A 24,663-nucleotide genomic window follows, 5' to 3' on the forward strand; every position below is an offset into this window, starting at 1 on the left:
CACAAACAGCAATTAAGACTTCAAACTATTCTTTAAAGGCTGTGATTTAGCTTGAGAGATTTAAAAATGATTTAATCAAATTACTATGATAATTTAACTTCCCATTTACAGAAAAAGATTCTAACTCATTTTAGCTTTGCCCATTCTCAGATCTGCTAATACTTGAAATGCAAACTCACTAAATCTGAACTATTTAATTAGACCATGATTCAGCTGGCAGACTGCTGAAGAAAATATTAATCTCCATTAAGGATGCTAGTTCAAGTTCTGGCTCTGTGGCTTTGTTCTTTTGGCTAAATTTACATGTTGATGCCAGGCTCAATAGAACTGGCATTAATTTATGTAATTATTTAGCTTTGGTTGTTAATGCCAGATTCTTTTTAACTATTGCATCAAAGGAACTAGTACCAGTATTTGTGCTAATGGAAATCAGTTAAACTTATTAATGGAGATCACTGGTTTATGAACTAACCAGACAGGCTGAGCCTGCACATTAAAAACATAGGGTGAGCTGTTAAAGATACTTGGATACTTGGGCCCAAGCCCAGACCTATTAAATCACAATACTGGGGCTGGGGCTAGATCCAGGACATCAGTATTACAAAAAAAAATCTAGGCAATTCAGCCAAACTGGGGTTGGACAATAAGATAAATGAATGTAAATAAAAAGAATCAAGCTTTGAAAAGATAGAGTACAAAGGAAACATAGGTGGCCACCGAAGTATTGAGTCCCAGCCCTTCATAATAATAAAATAGAATGCTTGCATGACTTTTGATGGGTTACTCTGTGAATGGAATCCTAAAGAATTGTTTATTTACTTCTAATCATTGACTTTGGAAAGATTGTGAGGCACCCCTACTCCTGCAGCTATACAAGCCAATGAGTCTTCAAGCCATGGCACGAGGTGTTTTTATTTGTAGCCCTTACCTGTCATAAAACATTCTTCCCTAAAATAAGATTATGAATTGCATGGGGTATAGGTATAGTTGCTTGAGAGAGTCCACAAGCTATTTGGGAACTGTCTTCAGTGCTTGTTGCTTCTCATTCTTGGCAATACTTAATAGTGTTGGAAATACACATATTAGAAATATGCAAAGTATTTTCCAAGTTAAATCTGTACAAACCAGCACTCTGGAATACAGGTGTGAACATTCTTTGTCTGTAAGCCACCTACATAAAGAAGTATAGTAAGGGCATGGGTTACAGTGTCTTTCTCTTAAGCAGAGTAGATTGGAAAGGATAGGGCTGTGATGAGAGGCCTGCTTTCTAAGAGTTCATGTTTCCAAATTCATGAGCAAGTTATCCAACAGAGTGGTCCCATGGTTAGCAAACATCTGGGTCCTGAAGAACAGTAGTTGACAAATAGTTGCTACTAAAGTTAGACAGACTACAAGAGGCAGAACTTAGAATCATAAAGTTTTGTTTGAAAGTAAAAAGACTGGATTCTAAGAAAATGCCAGGGGTAGCAGTAAAATTTTTAATCTTCTTAAATTTGCATGTAAAAAAGCAAAAATACCCCTAAATGCCAGAGCAGTTAGATGGCAAAATTAAAAACATATAGAGATTTATAGAACAAGGTGAGAGGTATCCTGGAGACAAGCACGCACGCACATGCACACACACACACACACACACACACACACTCACACATGAGACTATGTATTGGTGTTCCTACCTCTGTCCACTGAAAGGTAAGAAAACTGAACTCAAAATGTATGCAGAGATCACAGGTTGTAATTTTGTACTCTGGTTATAGATTCTGGTTGGGAAGTACTTAAAATGAGGATGGTGCAGGATATAATACCAAACACCTAGGATACAATTCTTAGCTACTAAGTTATTCAAAAAGATCCAAGAGGCCAACCTGAAGGGGGTTCCACTAGCTGAAAATAGAACTTGAACTTAAAAAACTGAAATCTATGAAACATATCTGAATATGTGTGTTTATAATGATATTCTAATGATAGAACACAGTATTTTATTCTGAAAAATGGTTAAACAAAGAACACATTAAGCATTTATAGTAATTTTTCTATGCAAATTATATCACTGGTAATAAAATAAGAGAAAAAAGAAAGCATTACTTTAGCATACCTCAACTACCAAAATAAAAAAAGAAAGAAAGAAAAAAATTACAAAGAACCATTTTGCAATCTCCAGTGACCCTAAAAGCCAGGTCAGGAAAAGACTTTTCATGAAAGTGGAAAAGCTTTTTCTATTGAAGAGAAAGAGATTAAAATAGTTACCTGCCACTACTGCCTTGTTCCTAGAATCCACTCTACTTGGTTTTAAATAATGAGGGGAGATCATCTTGGATTATCTAGATGGGGCCTCAAGGACAATGGGAAGGAGAAAACATTTCCACTGAGAAAACTTCTGGGCCACTGGCTTTAATGATGGAGGAGCAAAGCAATGCTAAGAATTAGACTAAAGAAGCTGGAGAAGGCAAAGAAAGACCTTGTCCCCTCCCTCCTCCCCCCCCCTCCCAGCCTCCAGAGAAAGCAGAGCTCTGCACACACCTGGTCTCACACTTTGGTGAAACTGATTAGGTACTTCCGTGACCCAAGCTAAATGGATATAACTGGGTGTTGTTTTACATCAAGTTTGGTGATCTGTTAGAGAAGCGCAGAAAACAAATGCATGAAGTGATATACTTCAGTGTGTCTTTATTTTCCAAGACCATGGGGAGAGAGGTGGAGAGCAAATGAGAAAATACTAAACTACTAATAGTACGGTATCTCTAAAAATGATCAAGCAGAATTCTTATAAAGACTGTAGAAAACACTTAGCAGATACCAAAGAAGCAGCTCAAATCCTAAAATAGGGGGCTGGATAAAATGAAATCTTTTAGGGTCTTTTCCAACATAGAGAAGTCACGATTCTAATACTAAAGAATAATGATAATTCTGATTCTCTGTTCAACCAGAATGAGATCAGGACTCTTAATTTCATAGCTTTTCATCAAGATACATTTAATTTTTTTTTTATTTAGAGGACCTGCTTTCCTCATTTCTGCTCTGGCTTAAAAGCCTAGATTTCTCTCACACTTTCTGTAGCTACACAAGTAGCTCTTACTGTATTTACATGAAATGTTGTACCATAGAAATCCCTCCTGGTCCTCCTAGTTTTACTTCTCTGAGATTTCCTCATAAATTGAAAATTGCTGGTATCATTGTTAGGGTTACCTATATAAAAGGGTTTCTGGTCTAAATCTTTTCTATTTCCCTACAATTACTTAAGGTCAAGGTCTCTCTCTCCCTCTTTCTTCTCTTTCTTTCTCTCTTCCTCCCTTTCTCCTTCTCCCTCTCTTTATGTCTTACAAGTTTCCAGCACCTTTCTAACTCCAGTTATTTGAAATGCTAAAGATAATTTTAATGAGTGAATGTTGATGCCAACTTGGCTGGTAAGTATTTGAATCTTTCATAATATCAGAGGCCATTTCCAACAAGTTTGTCTCCTTTCCTAATCACATGCTCATTCATTACCTTAAGAATGCTGAAAGAAATGAAAGGAATGGCAGAATATTTTATGTGCTTATTCCCCAGAATGAAAGTGAAGAGGTAGCAGAAGTTGAGATCTGAGTATCATGGCTTAAAGCCAGCCTACACAGGGAAGTCAATGTGACTCTTATCTCTCATTAACTAGCAAAAGTAGCTAGAAATGGAGCTGTGGCTCAAGTGATAGCCTTGAGTATAAAAGCCAGGGGACAGTACCAGAGTTCAAGCCCTGAATAACAACACACACACACACACACACACACACACACACACACACACACACACACACACAAACATACAGAAATTCTCCAGTTAAGCAGCAAAAAGCCAGAAATGGAGGCATGGCTCTAGTGGTAAAGTGTCAGCCTTGAGAAAATAAAGAAACAAAAAATATTAGGTAAGAGCATGAGGTCCTGAGTTCAAGCCCCAGTACTGGTATACACACATGTGTGCATGCACACACACACACATGTATGCACACACAAAAAGCAAAGAGCAAATTTATCAGGCTCAAAGTAATTCATAACAAACTATTTGCAATCTTCTATCAGGTAGAAATGAGTCTTGTACCCTATGACCAGTAAAAATAGTTTTGAACAAATTCTTAGCTAGAAGAATTAACAGAATCAATCAAAAGAATGGAATCTAACATATAACCTTACTGAACAACTACAGCAACATTTCATTATTTCCTCTGATACCAACATAAAATGAATCACAGCATCATAGAATGTCTCAAATGGAAAGAATTTCAGAGATCATTTTGACCTCTTGGTGTAGGCATAGGAAACTATCACATGAAATTATCCTATGAAAACTGGGGCTGAGTTTTCTTTTTAAATTTGATATCCTATAGATGCATCAGAGATGTTGTAAGTACTCAAGATTGAGTACTCAGAACTCAGAGGATATATAGCTTTAGTGACTCTGTACATTTTTTTCAAAGATTTGAATGTGAGAATTACCATGTTTGTTCCTGACATATTGTTCTTTTGGCCATACATATGATCATTGATCTAGACTAACAATGAGGTTCCTATGTTGTAAGAGTTCCTGAATTTACATGTGACAGTGACACAGCCACAAAAAATATGGCAGCTATTATCAGGAAGCCAATTGCCTGTTTCTTAAGCATAAGCACCACATTTATAATTATTGAATGAGGACAGATGCTCAAATTAAGGCAAAATGTAGATAAATGAGACATTTATTACTAACATGTACAGTCATATAGTAAAAGCTAAGATACCTACACAAATTACATTGAAAGAGATTTGTTGCCTAAATTTTTCTTATGCTAATCTGAAATACCTAAATAAAACACTAACTGGACGTTTTCTATAGTATCTATGAAAAATATTAAGATGTTTTCATCTTAAGATGTTTTCATCAGAATTTTAAAGAATTTACATTGGACCTGAGAAAGCTTGAATTTACAATGTTATTACAGTCCTCCAAGTAATGGTCAAAAGGGAATTAAACTAGCCTTATGCTGACAATAACAAAAAAGTGACTATCCAAACGGCTCACCCCAAACTAAAGCAATAGAGTTATTTGAGTGAGAAAAAAAGGTATATTTATACAACAGGGGAAAGTGAAATTATATGGATAATAGTCTTTCAAGTAATTTTTCTTGGTATTAAAATGCTAAACAGTTATTAGAATCACCTGTAGAAAAAGATCCCACTGTACAGTATCTTTACAATAAAATATATTTTAAAAAGGTAAAGATTGTATCATGCTACCCAACTATATTCTAACTTGTGAAAAGGGAGCGCTTAAGTATGTTGGTCTTTAAATATGAAAAATTAACTACTTTTTAAAAGTAAAGACTTTCTAATCACGAGTTAGTTATTGCTATAAAGTAGGTCATTTTCCCTCCTCCGAATAGCAGAGTACATGGGATTAGAACATTTATATATGACCAAAATTAATGATTCTACCTCTATACAAAAGGACAAAAATGTGGCTACTAATTAAGATATTATAATTTACATTACTTAGCAATAAATTGTACATCTAACACATGAAATGATAAACTTCAGTAATTTTGGTGACCAAGTTTTAGCTCATTTAGCATTCACAATTAGCTAATAATTTAGAGATGATGTGAAACATAAAAATTATAAAATATGCTTAGTCTATTTAACAAAACTTCACAAAGTAAATGTTTTAAATAATAACTGTTTTATGATGACCAAATACAATTCTTCCCCCAAACCACTGCTGTAAAATCATTCATCTCATTATGAGAAGTACTAAAATATGAAGTCTATACTAAGGAACAATAATCAAACAAATTCTATTCTTTCTACCACTTTGATCTTCTAGTGATCAGAGCAAGGGTTCTTGTAGAATTCTAACTTTAGTGCTATTTATCAAAAAGCATCTTATTATTTTTAAGTTTTATAGGGGAGTGGAAGAAGATGGGTGAATGGTGTGGAGAGGAAGTTATATTCACAATAAAAACTGTGAGATACTAAACTTCATTGTGAGGACAAATAGGAAAGTACAACTTCATTGTTGGAAACAATTTCCCTCCTATCAGTCCGAGGATTCATGCATCAATATTGTAGATGAACTGTTAATTACAAAATCAATTAAAAATTATTTCTAAAAACAGTCACGCATCCCTAGCTCTCATGGGGGCAATTTGGGCAGAAGGTCTCATCTCACTAGGACCGCGCCAAATCACAAAGTCGTCATCCACAAGTAAGCAAAAGCAATCTGGTTTTTCATTTTTCAGCGCGGCTGAGCCCAGCCTGAGATTGATCGTCACATATGGCCCCAGAAAACAAACTGTCAATACCTTGAATGCTGCAGAATTTGAACAAATAGCCATCCGCCCATTCAAGCCACTCATTGCATCCCATTTAACAGATTTTATTGACAGTTTCCTTCTTGTAATTAAAGGGAAAACTACTGGCCAGCAACCAAGATAAAGTTCAAAGATAGGGTCAAAACAAAAGCAGATGGAGGGGCACGGTGTGACTGTCAATGGTACACAGCATCAGAGCATGTTATTGACATGCAGGTATCTAATGATCGGCACGTCATTAAGGAGGGATCTATCCTGAACTTTATGCAAATGCTAAAACAGACTTAAGACCACAATAAAGGATCAGGAGAGGCACAAAGGAAAAAACAACAAAGCACCAACGATTTTTACTTATCAGAGGTTGCTCCCTATTTTAGCACATTTCAGCTCAAATGCAAAGAACATTTATTCCCATAATTCTTAACCCTTGCTGCGTAGGTGGTGCCTTTGAAAGAAATACTCCATCAGCAGAATTTGACTTCTAGAAAACTCCAGAGTGGAAGTGCTTCTGTGGTAACCAAAATGAAAAGCAGCACTAAATAGATTTCCAAAACTGCAAAACTGGCATTTTTTTTTGTTTGAGAAGAAAAGTAGTTTGTGTGAATACATAACTTTAACTTAGGCCTCAAACAAACAAATAAAATAATGGAGCTAATTTTGTCTCTAGGGTGTCCATTTCATGCTATTTCATCAACAACTCTTGGGTTATTTGTTGTTATCCAGATTAATACATACCTGAGGTGGTAAAAAATAATCCAGCTTTCAATAAACAAATAAGATAAACAATTCTTTGTAAGTTATCTCTCTTATTTTCTAATTCTCCATCAGAAAGGTATATATTGATTATCATTATGCTCAATTCAAAATTAACAAACTAGGTCTAGGCAATCACTCAAGGGAAGGGAAGGAGTAAACAAACCCTGACATAAGAGAAAATACACCAATAACCAGTGACAACAAGCCAACCTGAATTAGCAAGAGCTATAGCTTTGAGAGTGACAAATTCTTCTTTCTCCAGCTTCATGCTCTTGTATTTCTTCACCAGCTGCAGGATAGCATTATTGAGGTCAAGGAGGCCTGCTAACTTGGACTGGTCCTCATCCATGATATAATCATCTGCATAGACAAGTTCATCCTCAAATGAAAGTGATCGGTAAACCACACCGAGGATCAAAATTTCCATCCAAGCACTCTGCAGAAGGCTCATCTGGTCCGCCAAGGACAGCGTGGAAAAGCCTGTATGGGAAGATGGGCAGATCGAGTTACTTGAAAGCCATAATTTCCTAATGCAACATTAGCTTCATATGGTAACTAGCTTCTGCATCAGAGCTCAAAATGATGCTGAGCTTTGATTAGAAGCTCTTTAAAAAAACCTCCCTGGTTCGCTCTGTGAACAGTAAAGCAAAAGTCACAAGCTTCAACTGATTGGTGTTTTCATAATCCTTATAAATACAACTGAAAAGAGCATAATAGAGGTAGTGTTTTCTTTCTTCTATTTGCAAAGAAAACACTAAGTAATCTTTATTCTTTATTTCTGGTGGAAAGTTTATAGCACTGTATTATAGAAAGTCCAGTTTTCAAATACATAGTTTATAAAAACTTATGTTGATGAACATAAAAACAAATAAAAAAGCCCATTTGCCTCCCCTTCAAAAAGAAAGGAAAATAATTTAAATCCCACAGCAAATTACAACTTGGAACTATTTCTCTATGGTAGTCATGAGGAATTACAAGATGAATCTGCTTAATTGGATATTTTATCCTCATCAACATTTCATAGGAATTTCTTTTAAAAAATAAGTGTATATAAGAAATCAGAACACTTAGCAGTGTGCCACACCAAACACAAAAGCTATAGTTAATACACTGTAGCTATTTAAATAGTTAAACATAAAAAATACCAGGGCTTAGTGGAAAGAAGATATTGAATACATGTATTGGCTCTGTGTCAGTTCTGGCTGTTTAACATTGAAAAAGACAACTGAATTGCACATTATTTTTTGTATTTTGGAACTAAAATACCATCTAAATACTAATCTATATTATACATTTGGTAAGTATTTCTGCATTTTATGTCTTTTTTTAAACCCTAAATGTCTGGTTGACTGCTTCAATTATTTACTGAAATGTTAGGCATAATACAAAAAGCATATTTGAAGTCCCTTCTAAACTATGGAATACATATAAAAAGAAAAAAGTTAAATGTCCTTGATGGGGAAAGAAAGATTGTTATTTTAAGCATATATATAAATTATATTATATATAATTATATGTATAATTCATATATAAATTAAATGTACATGTAGATAGATAATATTTCTATTCATCTTCAGAGGATCTAGATCTATACTCTAAAAAAAAGTCACAACAAAGATTTCTGATGAGCAGATGCTTTTCCCAAGAATCCTCAAAACAAATCTTCCATTGACTGGTATTCCCAGGAATTCCAAGTCTGACCAGTCACATCTTTGGAGACAGTATACCAGGATTTAAAGTCCTCTCAGCAGTACTCCTGCAGAGGGGATGGGGAGAGTTATTTTGGTAATAACACCTAGAAATGTAGTTTTTACTTCCTTTCTAGGCATTTTTACCTGCATAGGGTCATTGTTATTATCATTTTTATTTATATCAAGCTAATCATGTCTGATGTAATATTAGTACAATAAAGGAAATGATTTCCTTCCTGACCTGATGGTGAGAACTCGTGCAGTGTCATTTGGTACCACAAAATACAACGAATTTAATAAAATCATCACAAGGGATTAGTGGAGCTTTTTCTGAAAGGGGTCTTTATGGGCAGGCCTAAAAAGCATTTCTTTCATTGTTAAGGGCTTTCATATTGTTGTGATTATTTTGATGGAGCCTCTTTTGGTTGGGCTGAATAAATGGTTTTTCTTTTTTTGTTTTGTCCTTTAGTGTTAACAAAATTTAGTTAAATTAGTGTCAAATTAACAAATACTTGAGATATAGCAAGTGTGAATCCTGTACACAATGATTTTCAAAAGGACAATAATGAGATTTGTTTCTAAGTGCTTTCACTGGGAGCAAATCATACTCACACAGATGCTTACACACACACACACACACACACACACACACACACACACACAGAGGCACAAAATTCACATGGGTCTTTTTCACTTCCCATATACCCCATCCTCCAAGAAAATGGATCTACAGCAAATCCAAATATTTAACCCGAGAAGAGAGACAGGGGAATCTCTCTTGTAAATTAATTCCAAGCAAAACAAATGATCTGGAAAGTTCTGAGCAGAAAGGAAAAGGTCTTTTCAGTTTGCCTTGGTTTTCTTCTTCCTCTCAATGCTCCCGAATAGCAGTTTCTGTATCAGCAGATGGACAGAGCAAGCGTGTGGCCTAGAGCACTTTGGTATCACAGCCCAATTCTCCCTCCCAGACACTGCCTTTAGTAAATAGATTTACACATTCTCCAATCTCCACACATCTTTCTGCCGAATAATTAAAAGCAGGATGATTAGTTTATTGAGTGGAAGGAGGAACTTTTTTATTGAGGTCCATCCACGATTTTATCAGGGCCAGCACTTTTACGGTTGTCAGGGAGGGGGTGCAGGCATCCAATTTTTCTTATCTGCCTGATTAATACAAACGCTGTTTCAGGACGCATTAATTAACAGATACAAATCTACGTTCTCATGGAAGGATCGATACAGAGAAGAAAAGAGGCATCAATGTGAATTTAGTGCTGATGATGGAGAAGGCACACTATCGACATTTACGTGCTTAGAAACTTTAAAGTTGCACAGGGGGCCCCTTTGTCCCTGCTATTCACAAATTAACAATTTTTCAGCCACAACAATGTTTCACACAGTTCTTTGGGGTTTAATTAAGCCAAAAGCAATAAAATTTAATTTTTTAAGGTTGATCCTATAATTTGTTTTTTTAATATGTTGATGACTGCGTGCCTCTGTGTGTGTGTGTGTGTGTGTGTGTGTGTGTGTGTGTGTGTGTAATCCCATCTATATGCCTAACTTTTGCTCCATCAAGGAAAAAAAGTAAAGAAGAGATTTTTTTTTCCATGTTGTTGTTTCTTTGTTGGCTAGCTATTGAACAAAAAATTTGACAGAGTTGCTTGCCTGGTATCTTTGAATTTCTTTCAGTTGGTTAAAGTATAATTTTTGCTAAAAGATGATCTATGCTTTACAAAATAGAAGTCTGGATTTTTATCTCTTGGTGTGGTGGTCTACGAATAGCTGTCTCACAATTTAACCCTTTGTAGCCCTGAAGTTGCCATAATTTTCTGCCCACCCTGCCTAATGGCATCCCAGTTAGATAACCTGACCACACTATGGAGGCCAAATGCCTACCACAAATTTTATTTTAATTCCATAAAATTCTTTTATCTGCCCCTTTCAGGTTGCATTTCAATTCCATAAAGACACATGGATAAAATAATTTCTGTATTAATATACCTGAGCATCCTATCAAAACCTAAATGGCCAAGAGGTAAAATGAAGATGTATGTTTTATTAAACCAAACCTAAGGAATTTTCTAAGAACATGATTGTTCTATTGGCTCACGCATACTTTGGTCGAAATGATAATGACTTGTTTGTGCTTCTATCGGACCTTTAACGATGTTTTATAGCTATCAGGCTACAGTGAGAGGACCTCATCTTCTATAATATTTAGCTATCTTTGGAGAGTGACCTCTTTCTGAAGTGAAATCAAATATCTTGCACAGCTATGTCGTTTGAACTTCATGTTTTGTACATCCTGGGATCTTAATCTTTGGTGTGTGACAGGTTATAGTTTCAAATGTTCATCCAGATTACAGCTTTTTAAAATACTCTGATAGCATGGCACATTTTTTTCCCTCTTCTTCTTTCCCAGCTATAGCCCATTCCATGCCTATCGCTGACAATTCTGATCTCTCTTCATCTGTGTCCTGGAGTCAGTGCCATTTAATGTATCGCAGGCATTTTGCTTAGTAGAACTACTCTCTAGCTTGACCCGCAGTTAAATAGCGTGTTTATCTGCAATCCAGTGTGCTCCAAATAAACCAGATGACAGTTAGGAATAACATCATTGGGAAGGATTGAAAAGCTTCCCAGGAGACAGGTAGCCCTGAGGTGATAGGCTTGCGGAAAGCACGCTGTGTGCCAATCCTCCTGCCCTACTGCAGCTGGGAACTTCCTGGGTTGACAGAGGTGTCATGGGCACTTGTCAAGCACTCTGTGTCCCCTCAGCCTGGCAAACTTCTGCATTTCACAGACAACTTACAAAAAAAGAAAAAGGCTAAGCATAGGAAAGTGTGAAAGGCAAAAACTATCTGACGGCCTGTCTTCAAAAATACACTTTCATTTCAGAAAGCATAAATGTTTATTTCCTGAACAGAGTGCTGACAGAAATAGGCTGCGGCCCAGGCTTTTGGGTTTAACCCCTGCTAGGCATGTTCTTCTCAGAAACACAGAGCAAGCATTTTCAATCTTCAGGGTATCTGTTAGTATCTGTTCATCTTGACATGGATTTTCCTGCTTATAGTTTTTGAATCATAGATTCTCCGTTTGAGAAAAAAAGTAAATCATTTCAACAAATAGCATATTGTGCTTGAATCATAATGATGCCCTAGTACTCGGTGAGCTGCAAAGTTCATTTGGCGGGGATCACAGAGTAATATAGCATAAAATTCTCTTGCTTCCACGCAAATAAACCTAATGCTTTCAGGAAGTAGGGAAGCTAAGATAAATGGCATGAACGTGTTGTTTTAGCTACAATAGATGCTTATATGCTTTCTCTCATTAGAGATGAACTTGATCTGTATTTTTATTCATCTTAAAATATTACAATGCTCAACAAGAAATGTACTTATAACCGTACTCATGTAACTGTAACCCCTCGGTATAGCATCTTGAAAATAAAATACAATTTACAAAATAATGTCATTGACTAAATGACTGATAAAGTAAAAAAAATATGGGCAAACTTTAATCCTTGTTCTGTGATTCACAAAACATACAGTTCTAGGACTTGTGAGGTCTTAGAGATTTTATAAATATATGCATCAGTGTGTGCTTATGTCTCTCATAGACTAGAATTCACTGGAAGCCAGTGTTAATTAGCTACAGATGGCTAACTAGTCAGGTGACAGTTGAAAATCCTTTGTGATGCCATAAGAATCATTTTGCTAAAAAAATATAAAATTCCTCTAAAAGGTATGATAATTATGGTCTCCATCTTTAGATGAGTACTTAAGCATTTGATAAGATACCAATAATACTATTCTTTGAGTCTTCATTCATTTAGATGATTATGATACAGATATCAGTTATTTGAATACAATGTTAATTTGATCATTTGTTTGGATACTTGTTGATTCCATGAAAAATATATTACTAGAGCTTACTCTCAGATTTTTAAGTAGTTGTTATATAGAATTTATGGGATCATTATGTTTTAAAAAGTAATTTTATAGGTAAAAATGCACAGTCACGAATCTAAAAAACAAAAATTTGGATTTATATATTATTCTGTGAGAGGAAGGGCATCGAGAAATGACCAACTTCAATCAAACAGAACAAATGATCAGGATAATTGTGTTTAACTAAAGGGGAAGAGAATAGAATCATAAATACCATAAAAGTAACATCATAATGGTCATATCTCCTAGTCCAAGACAGAATTATCACTGTTAGTTGAGTTTATAGGTGCAACTAACCAATGACTGCTTGTGGAAATATGAGCTAGTAATCAGCTAATGAGTAGTTACAGGACTTGAAAGATGCGTTCCCATCTCGCCAAAATGGGGACATGCTCTTTGAAGTAATTTTTCCTCTTTATTCATCCAGCTTACTAGAAAAATTTAAAGCAATCTACCAATTAAAATTAAAAGCAATCTGCCAATCTACCTTGGAAGTGGGGGGAGGCTAAAGATAATGGAGATTTCTTGTTTCTACATTAAGCATACTGGACCTCTTTGGAAGTCCTTGCTTATTCCAACTTATCACTACTTCTGAATGACTAGAGAGCAGCTGAAATGATTCCCCTTAGCTTTCTCCAAACTCCTTACCTAGCCTCAACTTTTTCTCTTCTGTCCTTTCATCCAAGCCAAAAAGAATAAAATAATACCTTAGAGGCAAATATGAAGTAAGTTGTATTAAAGCTGGGACATCTAGTGGCTTTCTTTTCCTAGCTGAAAATAAGAGCGTTTTATCTTGAAAGCTCTCCTTTATGATGTGACTCAAATGTATTTGGCCATCAAGGCAAAAGGAAAGCATCTCCAAATAGTGCTCTGAATAAAATTGTATTAAAGCCTCACTAGCAGTGTCATATTGGGGCATCAGCTAATAATCTAAAGAGAAACTAGCCTAGTTTGGACAACAGATAGGCAGGCTTTCTTCTCCTCAAGAAATGCTCAGGAAGTCCCTATCAAATTTGATTCAACATTTGATTAAATAAAAAAAATAATCAAGTCTCTTGCCAGGTGCTGGTGGCTCATGACCGTTATCTTAGCTACGCAGGAAGCTGAAATATGAGGAAGGTGCTTTGAAACTAGCGTGGCCAAGCAATCCCTTCAGACTATTATTGAGTTAACTAATCACCAAAAAAAATTGGAAGTGGAGCTGGGACTCAAGACACAGCCTAGAGCATGAAACTTGAGCCAAGAAAATTCAAGGATAGAGCCCAGGCCCTGAGTTCAAGCCCAGAACTAGAACACAACTTTTTGTAAAATCAAGCTTCCATAATACACACACAGTGGTTTTATTTTCTTGTTGGCAGAAGAGTGCTGTGGATTAAACCCAGGGCCTTGCACATGCCAAGCACATGACCTTCCAAGCTTTCCCCTAAGCTTTGTATACATTCTATTTTGAATTTTGCAGATCTATTAGTTTGACATTCATTTCCACAGTCTTATATATGGAAAGCATTTTGGTGCAAAATATCCTCTCCTATATAAGAATTTGTTGCCAGGCAATGATACTTAACGGGAGAAGCTAATATGGGGAAAGACAAACCCAGAGGTCCAGAGACCTCGCAACTACCCATGGTATTAACTTGGCCTCTCTTATCAGCTCAGTTTTGGCCCTTTCTCCCGCCAAAAAGTTGGGGACATATTCACAGTTTTAGTTCAGCTCTCTGTCATCTCCTTGAGGACAATCTAGTCTCCTTATCAAAATCCTTATATCTGGTGTTTGTCTCTTTCATCCAACTCATAACTGTTGAGGTGATCTCTTAAATTTGGAATCTAAGTGTGCCATCCATTGATAAAAATGCTTTCTTAACTTCTATATCCCTTAGAGGAAAAAGCTCAAAATCTCCAGCACAAAGTGGAGACCCTTTATCTTTTCCTGCCTTTCCTCTTGTATTTCTTAAAGGGGAAAAAAAAATCCTACTCTAGTAACTACGTTGAGGACAGCCAAACACTTCAACTATGTTCTTTTCCCCAACCCTAGCGTCAAATCTCACAGTTCCACAAATTTCCAGCCTGGTGACTAGCAGCACCATCACCTGCTGCCTCATTCTTATGTCTCCAATTCACCCATCACCAAGTTTTCTTTCTTATATTTCCAAATTCATTCTCATCAAATGCACACGATGGTTTCTATTCTTACGATGATCATTGTTAGTCTAGTATCGAGGGACAGCTGTACAACGGAATGGTGAAGATGAAGGGAAAAAGCATGATAAGCGATCAAGATCTCAGTAGAAGTGAAGACTGGTCAGGGAGTAGATGGCACAAGTGCTTGATCGGTGTGCCTGCATCCCTCTTACAGTCATTTGCCCTTCAGCGTGGAGAACCCTCTACTCTGCTCCATGATGGGACTCCAGCACCTGCAACTGTGCTCGTTACATAGCAAGGGCTCAGTCAACATGGGGTAAGAGAGGAAATGAATACTGAGAATTTAGGAATGAAGAGACCATCCCAGAAGTCAAAATATTTCATATTTCACAAAATATGAATAAAGACACAGCCCAAACATTTGTCTGAGGCTTTTCCATTCACTCACTAAACATTTATTAAAGCATTGATTACTTGAAAAACTCTTTAGTTATAAGTCACGATACAGTTTATAGGCTTTTAAACGGAGACATTTAAACTCGGATAAAATTTTGCCTAAATTTCTTAAGCTCAGACAGTTTCTCATTAATTTGTAATTAGAGTAACCTTTTGAATTCTAACTGTATCTCCTATGTTTCTAAAGAACAGTCATGACAGATTCTACAATGGTGTCACAATGACTTTTCATTATTTGTAAGTATCTGTGATTAATGCCTCTACTTATCCTACTTGTATAATTATTTTGACAATACATTGAAGAAATACACATTTATTTTCTGTAGCTGAAAAATTTAAACTGCTGAAATTCTAACCTTATTAAGTTAGACATAAAAACAAGTCTTTACTTCTTTCCTGTTAAATAGCTGGAGTAAAATAATTGTAGAGGTTTTCTTGATGCAAAAATTCTTAGGAGAATCAAAATCTAATTTGGGGGTAATTCCCCGTAAAAACTGACCTGGAGGACATTTTCCATGTGTTTTATAAAGGCCATGAATATTTAAAACTACTAGGTTTTTATTCTTAGCAGCAAAGGGAAAGAAGGAATAAAAATATATTCAATGGCACCTACCTTCATTCATTTAAGTACAGTGAGTTCTTGCTAAGTAAGTACTCATTTGTCAGAAGTTCCAAGCCATAGTACAATTGCCTATGAGAAGCTCTTGGAGACTAAGAGGGTCTTTTCAGTTGAAAGCAGCGAATTAGATACATACAATCAGCAAAAATGGAACTTCTCTGTTCTCATCTTTTATTATGTCTGAACACACCAAGGCAGGAGCCAGCAACAAGAGAGACATAGCCCTATGCAGCTACTGGAAAAAGCAAAACAGGATCCAACTAAATCTAAAAGAAACAAAGTAGGGCCTTGAGGAAATCAAATAGGGAGTTGAAAAATATTGATACTAAGCCAGGTGCAGGTTTGCCTTGACTTGCTACAAATTTACTTTTTGCCCATTTACTAAATATACATCATCTATAAGAGGAAATCAACTTATGTCTGTGGAGGAACATTTTCTTTCATTTAAAATGGAGACCTGGAGAAGGAATATAAGATGAATACACGATGATGAATTTTGCTAAAACAAATGTTAGGATAAAAAGTATGATTCGATAATCATTCAGAGTTTTAGTAAATGGACCAGTTGATTATTAATAAAGCACACTATTTGTTACATTTCAGCAAAAGTTATATGTCCTTCTAAAAGCTGTATAACTGTTGGACAGGCAATCTGAACTGAAATTATTTTTTTGTCAGTTGTGGGGCTTGAACTCAGGACCTGGGCAGTGTCCTCAGCTTCTTTATGCTCAAGCCTAGTGCTCTACCACTTCAGCCACAGTGCCACTTCTGGTGTTTGAGTGGTTAATTGGAGATAAGAATCTCATGGGAAAGTCCAGAGTCAGTGACTCAAGCCTGTAATCCTAGCTACTCAGGAGGCTGAGATCTGAGGATGTTAGTTCAAAGCCAGCCCAGGAAGGAAAGTTTGTGAGAATCTTATCTCCAATAAACCGCTAGAAAACCAGAAGTGGCATTGTGGCTCAAGTGATAGAGTGCTCGCCTTGAGCTGAAGAGTGCAGGGACAGTGCCCAAGCCCAGAGTTCAAGCCCCACAACCGACAAAAAAAGAAAGAAAAGAAAAAGAATCTCATGGGAACTTTTCTGCCTGAGTTGGCTTTAAACTGCGATCTTCAGGTCTCAGCCTCCAAAGTCGCTAGGATTAAAGGTGTAAGCTACCTGCACCCTACTTGAACTTTAATTTTTGGATGGACTTTAAAACAAAAAAAAAAAAACCCAATAACAAAGTATTGGCTGATGTGTTTTTCTTAACTTTTCTTTAAATACTTTAATATTTCATTATTTTACTATTTCTAATGCCAAATACATACATATATACATATGCATATATATGCTGTCAGTAGTGGGGCTTGAACTCTGGGCCTACGTACTGTCCCTCAGCTCTTCAGCTCAAAGTGCTCTACCACCTGAACCACAGTGCCACTTGCAGTTTTCTGGTGGTTTATTGGAGATAAGAGTCCCACAGACTTTCTGCTGGGGCTGGCTTTGAACCACGATCTTTAGATCTCAGGCTCCTGAGTAGCTAGGATTATCATTATTTGGCTAATGCCAAATATTTTCAAATAAGAATAATTCATGAGCATTTTTTATATTACACATTAAGTTCAACACAAATGTTTTAAAGGAACCTGCTGAAACGTTTACCAGTTAAAGAGAATCTGTTATATGTATTTCTACATAATAACTTGAAAGTATGTTCTACACATGGAATAAATTATCAAGAAGTGATGGTGGGTTTGATGATAGATGTATCTCCCTATTAATTTGCTGAGGTTTGCAAAGAAAAAAAGTTGTGGGGCCTGAACTCTGGGCCTGGGCGCTGTCCCTCAGCTCTTCAGCTCAAGGCTAGTGCCCTACCACTTGAGTCACAGTGCCACTTCTGGCTTTTTTCTGCTTATGTGGTACTGAGGAATCGAACCCAAGGACTCATGCATGCGAGGTAAGCACTCTACCACTGAGCCAACTTCCCAGTCCCCCAATCTGCTTTTGTATCAAACATTGTCTAACAAAGAAAAGTGGGTGAGAGGATCATCCCTTTTCCTACCACTCTGGCAGAATTAGTGAAGGCAGAGTTGCTGGCTTTAAGGCTCATCAAACAAGGCTTTATGTTACAATCTTCTCATTGTTAAAGACCACCCGTATACAAGGGCTAAGGCAAGAACGGCATAGGTATTGGGAGAAGCTGGGTAATTTCTTATGAGTTCAACTAAAAAAATCCAACATTGGATTTTAGTTCTCAGTCCCCAAAGAGAAAAGAATTGTGACCATTGTACACTTTGGAATGGCCAAGAATCAATTTTATGTGGCATCTCATGGGAAAAAAATCACATAAATTCTATATGAATTTTAAGTAACCTATTTTCAAATCTATCTAATTTGCCCCTTGCTTTAGAAACACAAATTTCAACATCAGATTGATTATTAGTCTTTGTATAGTTAATATTGCTGTCTTCTCCTTTTTGAAAAATTGTTTTTACTTTAGTTATAACAGAAAATAATCCTTCAGGTGTGCTTCTATAGATTTTCCTAAATTAAAAAGGCATCATAATTCAGTATCTCTAATATATGTCCTAAAAGGAAGAGAAGTAAGAGGGGGGAAAAATCAGAGGTCTTCTGCATAAATGCCAGTCAAAGGATTTATGTCCCAGGCCATTAAAAACAAAGTGTCATATGTATTCATGAAAGTATGTGGAAGAAATATGTTATCCATGAGATGCATGGCACAGATAGGAAATTATCACATGCTGACCCTAAAACCTCATATTCAAATAATAGGAGAAATCCTTACTATCTATGCTTAAAGGCTTGGATATAATTTGTGTTTTGGACAGCAAGGAAAAAAACAGCTCCTGTGAATTTCTAGCTCTGAGAGTTCAGTTTCAAGTCAGGCTCCCACACTATTTTTCTCGGTGGCTAATGAAGATCTGTTTACGAATATTTACTCCCAAGTTTACGGCTAGTGTTTGCTGGCTCAAGCACAGCTAAGTCATTACGGCTTGGCATAGGTTCCACTGGGAGGCTCTCAGTGATCTTCTTGCTGACAATAGAGGCAACCCCTTTGATTCCTGCTCCCCGCCCTGCCTTCTTCCTCCCTACACTGTCCCCAGTTTGGAAAACTGGCTGAGTTATAATGAAACATACACAAAAACAGTGGACAACACATGGCTCTTGGAATTCCTCCATCACAGGAACACAGAATCTCTCTCAGTAGTAAAAGCCTGTCTGTCCTGCATACCACAGATCCACCATATAGAAACCAAACACCGCCCCCCCAACACACACACACACACACACACACACACACACACACACACTCACTCACTCACTCACACTCCCACCTCTCTGGGAGGTAAAAGGTCTGAATTCCTCTTATTTTTTCCTCAATGAGAAAGAGCACCCACAGCCCTGGCTCATGCTGCCTCACGTTTTGATCTGCTAGGATCCTGTATGTATCTTTCTGTCCCTCTTTCTCTCTTCTGCAGTCCCATTCCTGCCACTGAGATCTTACACAGACACCCAGGGAAACTCTGGAAATTGTCCTATAAGGTTGATACCAGAAAATAATACCAGCAAACACCGAGGGTAAAGCTCCACAGATAAATCTTTAGGGAAGTTGCCCTATTTCCTGAGTTAATTTCAGTAGTATTAAGTACACCTCTGGAGGTACCCTCTTAGAGTCTGCAACAGTCCAAAATGAAAAGTAGAGAAAAAGGAAGGAGAGAGAGAGAAAAAAAAGCTGTCTGATTCTAATACACCTAATTAGCCATCGGCAGACTCTTAATTGCATACATTAGGATGATTCCATAGTGGAGATTAATTCTAAATATACCCAAGCAGCTGGTTAAGATGCCATGGATTACAGTGTGGACTGTACTTTTCCACTTAATTAGATATCAAAATTAAGCAGCAACAAGCATTTTGACATAACGGAGATCAAGCCGCTGCTTGCTTTCCCAGAGCTCCACTAAAGTGACCGCTAAACAGAGCCGCACAGATGGAGAGATATTAAATGCTGCACTGGAAAGTAATTTCAAATAATAAAATATCAATATTTACATTTTAATTACCCCTACTGAGAGCCGCTCTGTCATTTTCACTAGTGCCGACGCAGCAAGGGGTAGTGGAATGACATTGGGGCTCTGGCTGCAATGACTATTTTGTTTCCATTAAAGAATGACAAGTGTTTTAGAGGCAGTGACACTCGGTGTGTGAACAAGAATGACAGCAGATCAGAAAATTCCTATTAAGGGACTAAACGCCTCAACAAGAGAATTTACTCTGCACCGTCGCTCGTCCTGGAAACCCATAATCCTTTCCAAATATTCTGCCGAAAGTTTATTATTGGGGAGGCCCCAGGGAAGTTTTAGTCTCCCGTGAAATATTTAGATCCGTAAAACATTATATGATGATTGTTAATTTAAAAGCAATAATACTTGACGAACACAAATATCTGGGAGTTTTGTAGACATCACAAGGAGGTTGGGAGATTTCTTTGCTTAGAGGCTCTTGTTTAAATTGCTGAGAAGGCGGAACATGAGCTCTCAAGCTTCCCTTGAAACATGTCTACTATTTATCCAGTACATGAGTGAAAACTTGAGATTTGGCTGCAAATCATCATCATAAAAATATCGAGCTTCTCTTCATGACTTTTGCATTAGTATTTTATTAACCCCAACCATTGTAATGATCATTTCCTTGAATCTAGCATACATCATCATGTGTGCCTGGCAGTGAAGCTGCATGTGTATGTATGTAGATATATGTGTGCATGTACATACGTTTATGTTAGGTATTTTTTTCTTCAGTGTCGGTTGTTTTTCAAATAAAGCAAATTCCTGGTGGCTCTTCGAGACCCTCACCAAATTTAATTACTCTTTATGGAGTGTGAAGATGAGATTATGAAAAAAAATAAAGGGTACACACTAGATGTGACATGTTGCATTCACAGGATAATAAATGGAAACAGTAAAGCTTTCCTTTGGGGATGCCTGTCAAAAGTGTAGAGATCTTGAAAGAATTTTAATGCCTTAAGATCTGAGAGAGTGTATAAGAAAAACTCATTGGTCAGTATACTATGGAAGGCAGTTAACTGACCCTCTATCTCAGAGCCTGCATTTATTTAATGTGTAGAGATGAACAACCATAAATGTGATAAATGGCTACAGCAGGACGCTGAATAGAATTTTTCTGAGAAGAGGAAAGGGAAGTTGGGGAGTTATATAGATCCTTACTTAGCATGCTTTATACCCCTTTTTAAAATAGCTCCTCTGAAGTTGAAATAAAAACTTGATAATTGGCCTGGCATACAAAATGTGTATACCCTAACTAGGAGACATTCTTCTTAACCAAAAATAAAAGTGTGTTGCAAAGTATTTCTTAAGCATCCCTAATGCTTTTAGGACAAGACAGATTCCTATTTCTCAGCGACGAGCACCTTTTAATTTCTGAAAGAGCCACGGTTGAAAATCTTAATTAATTGTTCCATACTGCTTCAGGATCATTATGCAATGTAATAAAGGCCGTGTAATTATGAAATTTTACAGCCATTACCAAGGCTGATGGCTCGTATTTCATCCTCAGCTGGACCCGATGGCTTTTAGGCACTCGGCTCCCCTTTGATGAACTACAGACAGATCTATCAGGCCCAAACAATATCCAGGCAAGGCAGCTATAATAGCTACCTACAGATGAAGCCATAGATAAAGATAAACTATAAATCTACACACACAAATGCAGGCCCATCGCCTGGGGATGACAGAGGAGAGGATGAGACACTTGGGAAAGGTAGCTGCTCCCACGACATGTTCTCCCATGCTTCTTGCTCATTCTTTCCAGCAGGGCTTGGATTTCATAAAAAGACAGCAAAACCCAAGTGCATGTCTCATTTATTCTTTGTATCTCGAAATCAAATGAGAGAAGGAAGGGGGTGTCGATGGTCATTGTATTTAGTGCATTATTTAAAGGGTAGAAATGATTCAGATATTCTAGCATCTATGTCAGTGGTGAGCATTTACAAAACAAAAGCTAGATATATATGTGGGATCTGGTTCCCTGTACAGAGCAATAATATAACAATCCAAAATAAGTACTGGGCAACAAATTAGATTATGGCTCATGAGTATCTCTTTCAAAGACACTAAACATTTTAAAACAGTAATGCAAAAACAACAAAAGCCATGCTCAAACATAGACAGGGAAAATAAAATCCTAGATACATAAGTGAAATGTTTATAGCTTGCAATTATGAACTGATTTCATAATGTCAGAACTCACGGAGCCTAAGACCTAATCTCACTACATTTTGCTGAACTCATTTGCAATGCATTCCTTTTGGTAAATTAAGCACCACTGTAGTTTCTTTTTAACTTTGAGTTAATGTATAATGGCTATCTAGGAAGTCCATTTGACAACCATAAATGCTACACTCCAGGGAATATCTGGCTCAACTCTGCCTTTGAGATACAGGCTCAACTACACAGAGCTAATACACTGAGTCCTTATGTTGGTAACAGCCTCATGCTGGCTTGTTTCATGAATATGAGCAGACAGGCAGTCTGTAACATTGCTCCATCTGAGGATGAATCTAATTCAGCCTACAAACTGAAACAGTGTTCATGCAGGACAGGCATAAGGAAGAGGATTGAGGAAGGCGTGGCCCGAGGTTGGTGGCCAGCAGGGGCTAGGGGGAACGTATGTGCAAAACATACAAAACAGGATGCAATGTTGGCTTAAGTGGCATTAAGACTCAGGAAGGCACAGCTTGAAATAGTTCACTAAAATGTAGGGATTAAGCACGAGAAAAAATGACCTCGAGGACAATCATGGCTACTAAATAGCTATGTAATCTTGAGCTGGTCACTAACTGCTCAATTGCTACATCCATTAGCCAAGATTGCTAGACTGGATACTTGGGTCTATGATATATTCCAGAGTGACTTCCATCCCTATTCTTTGATGTTCTTTGATATGAGAAGGGAAAAATAGGGATGAAATAGATATTTCCCTATACAAATAGACAATCTTTCTGCTCCAATCCTTTCCTAGGCTGAATGCATATAATTTCACCAGCTTGATCTCACCCCCCCCCCCCCCCACACACACACATCGATGAAAGGCATCAACCACAAATGACTTTGGCCTACATCCCTTTCTCACTGCTATCAAGATTTACTGCCTTCTTGCTTATCTCTGAGGAATGGCATTGCTATCTCTCTCTAGGAGGAAGTTCATTTCTATGTTCTAAGACACATCTGCTCTGGCTACCTTGTTGATTTTTCTTTATCCACTTGCACTCAGACTCTCTTCCTTTGTTGCATGTATTAATCTCTTTTCTTCATGGTCTATTTCTTCATCCTTACATAATGACAGAAGAGAGATCTGCACTGGTTCTAACTCAACAACTACCTGTCTCGGCTTGTCTCTCTGTTTCTTTTATTTGTTCCCTGTTTCCTGTACACACGTTTCTCCATGACATTTATGTTCTATACACACAAGTCTGGCTCATCTGTCATTCTATTACACTGTGATCATCAAAGATCACCTAAGTGCCTTCTCCAATGGTCTGTTCACTGATGCTGTATGATCTACTCCAGCAACTTGGCCAGACTTGTTTCTCACTTCCCTCTCCAAAGACTTTCCTATTGACAATAATACATCTTTCTCTTGGTTGTTCTTTCTTCTTTTGTGCCAATCATCCCATGTGATACTTTCAACAATTCGGTCCTGGCTTCTTTTTTTCACCCACTCTTAGTTCTATGAATATAACAAAACTGTATCTCGAGAGCACTCTTGTCTTACAAGATCTAGTCTTTTCTTTCTTTTTTTCTTTCTTTTTTTCTTTCTTTCTTCCTTCCTTCCTTCCATCCCCCCTCTCTCTTTCTTTCTTTCTTTCTTTTTTAAGGGATTTTTTTTATTGTGAAAATACTGTACAGAGGGGTTACAATTACATGGGCAAGATAATGATTACATTTCTTATCAAGCATTGTAGCCTCATTTCTTTCTTTCTTTCTTTCTTTCTTTCTTTCTTTCTTTCTTTCTTTCTTTCTTTCTTTCTTTCTTTCTTTCTTTCTTTCTTTCTTTCTTTTTGTAGGTCGTGGGGCTTGAACTCTGGGCCTGGGCACTGTCCCTGAGCTTTTCAGCTCAAGACCAGCACTCTACTGCTTGAGTCACAGTGCCACTTCTGGTTTTCTGGAGATAAGAGTCTCACAGACTTTCCTGCCTGGGCTGGCTTTGAACCACAATCCTCAGATCTCAACTTCCTGAGTAGCTAGGATTACAGGCATGAGCCATGGGTGCCTGGCCAAGAGCTAGTCTTTTCTATTTCCAACTCCCCATTGGCCATTCCCATCGCAATGTTCCATAGACATCTCAAATTAATAAAACTGAGGTCCTTCTCTGTCCACATCAATTACAAACATCATTGAACAGTAAATATTATTTATGAATATCATGCTAGATGCAGGCTCATGCTTCTAATCCTAGCTACTTCAGAGGCTGTGGTCTAAGAAGTGTGGTTTGAAGGCAGGATGGGTAGAAAAATCCTTGAAATTCATTTCCAGTTAAACCCCCAAAAGCCAGATATGGAGCTGTTGCTCAAGTCCTGAGCAAAAAGCTCAGGAACAGTGCCTAGGTCCTGAATTGAAAACCCAGGATTGGCAGTGAAGGAAAGAAGGAAAGAAGGAAAGAAAGGAAGGAAGGAAGGAAGGAAGGAAGGAAGGAAGGAAGGAAGGAAGGAAGGAAG

The 24,663-nt window shown here is 37.3% G+C and overlaps 1 protein-coding gene across 2 annotated transcripts in view; it reads right to left on the reverse strand.

The window, feature by feature from the left end:
* Positions 1–24,663, reverse strand: part of Esrrg (estrogen-related receptor gamma) — a 416,227-nt gene that overhangs the window by 3,898 nt on the left and 387,666 nt on the right. For both annotated transcript variants that reach the window (XM_013015075.1, XM_013015076.1), the window contains one exon: positions 7,283–7,552. In XM_013015075.1, coding sequence (XP_012870529.1) covers positions 7,283–7,552 — 270 coding nt within the window. The remainder of the gene's footprint in view (positions 1–7,282; positions 7,553–24,663) is intronic.

Source organism: Dipodomys ordii, unplaced genomic scaffold (assembly GCF_000151885.1).
Source record: "Dipodomys ordii isolate 6190 unplaced genomic scaffold, Dord_2.0 Scaffold26, whole genome shotgun sequence".
Taxonomy (NCBI): Eukaryota; Metazoa; Chordata; class Mammalia; order Rodentia; family Heteromyidae; genus Dipodomys; species Dipodomys ordii.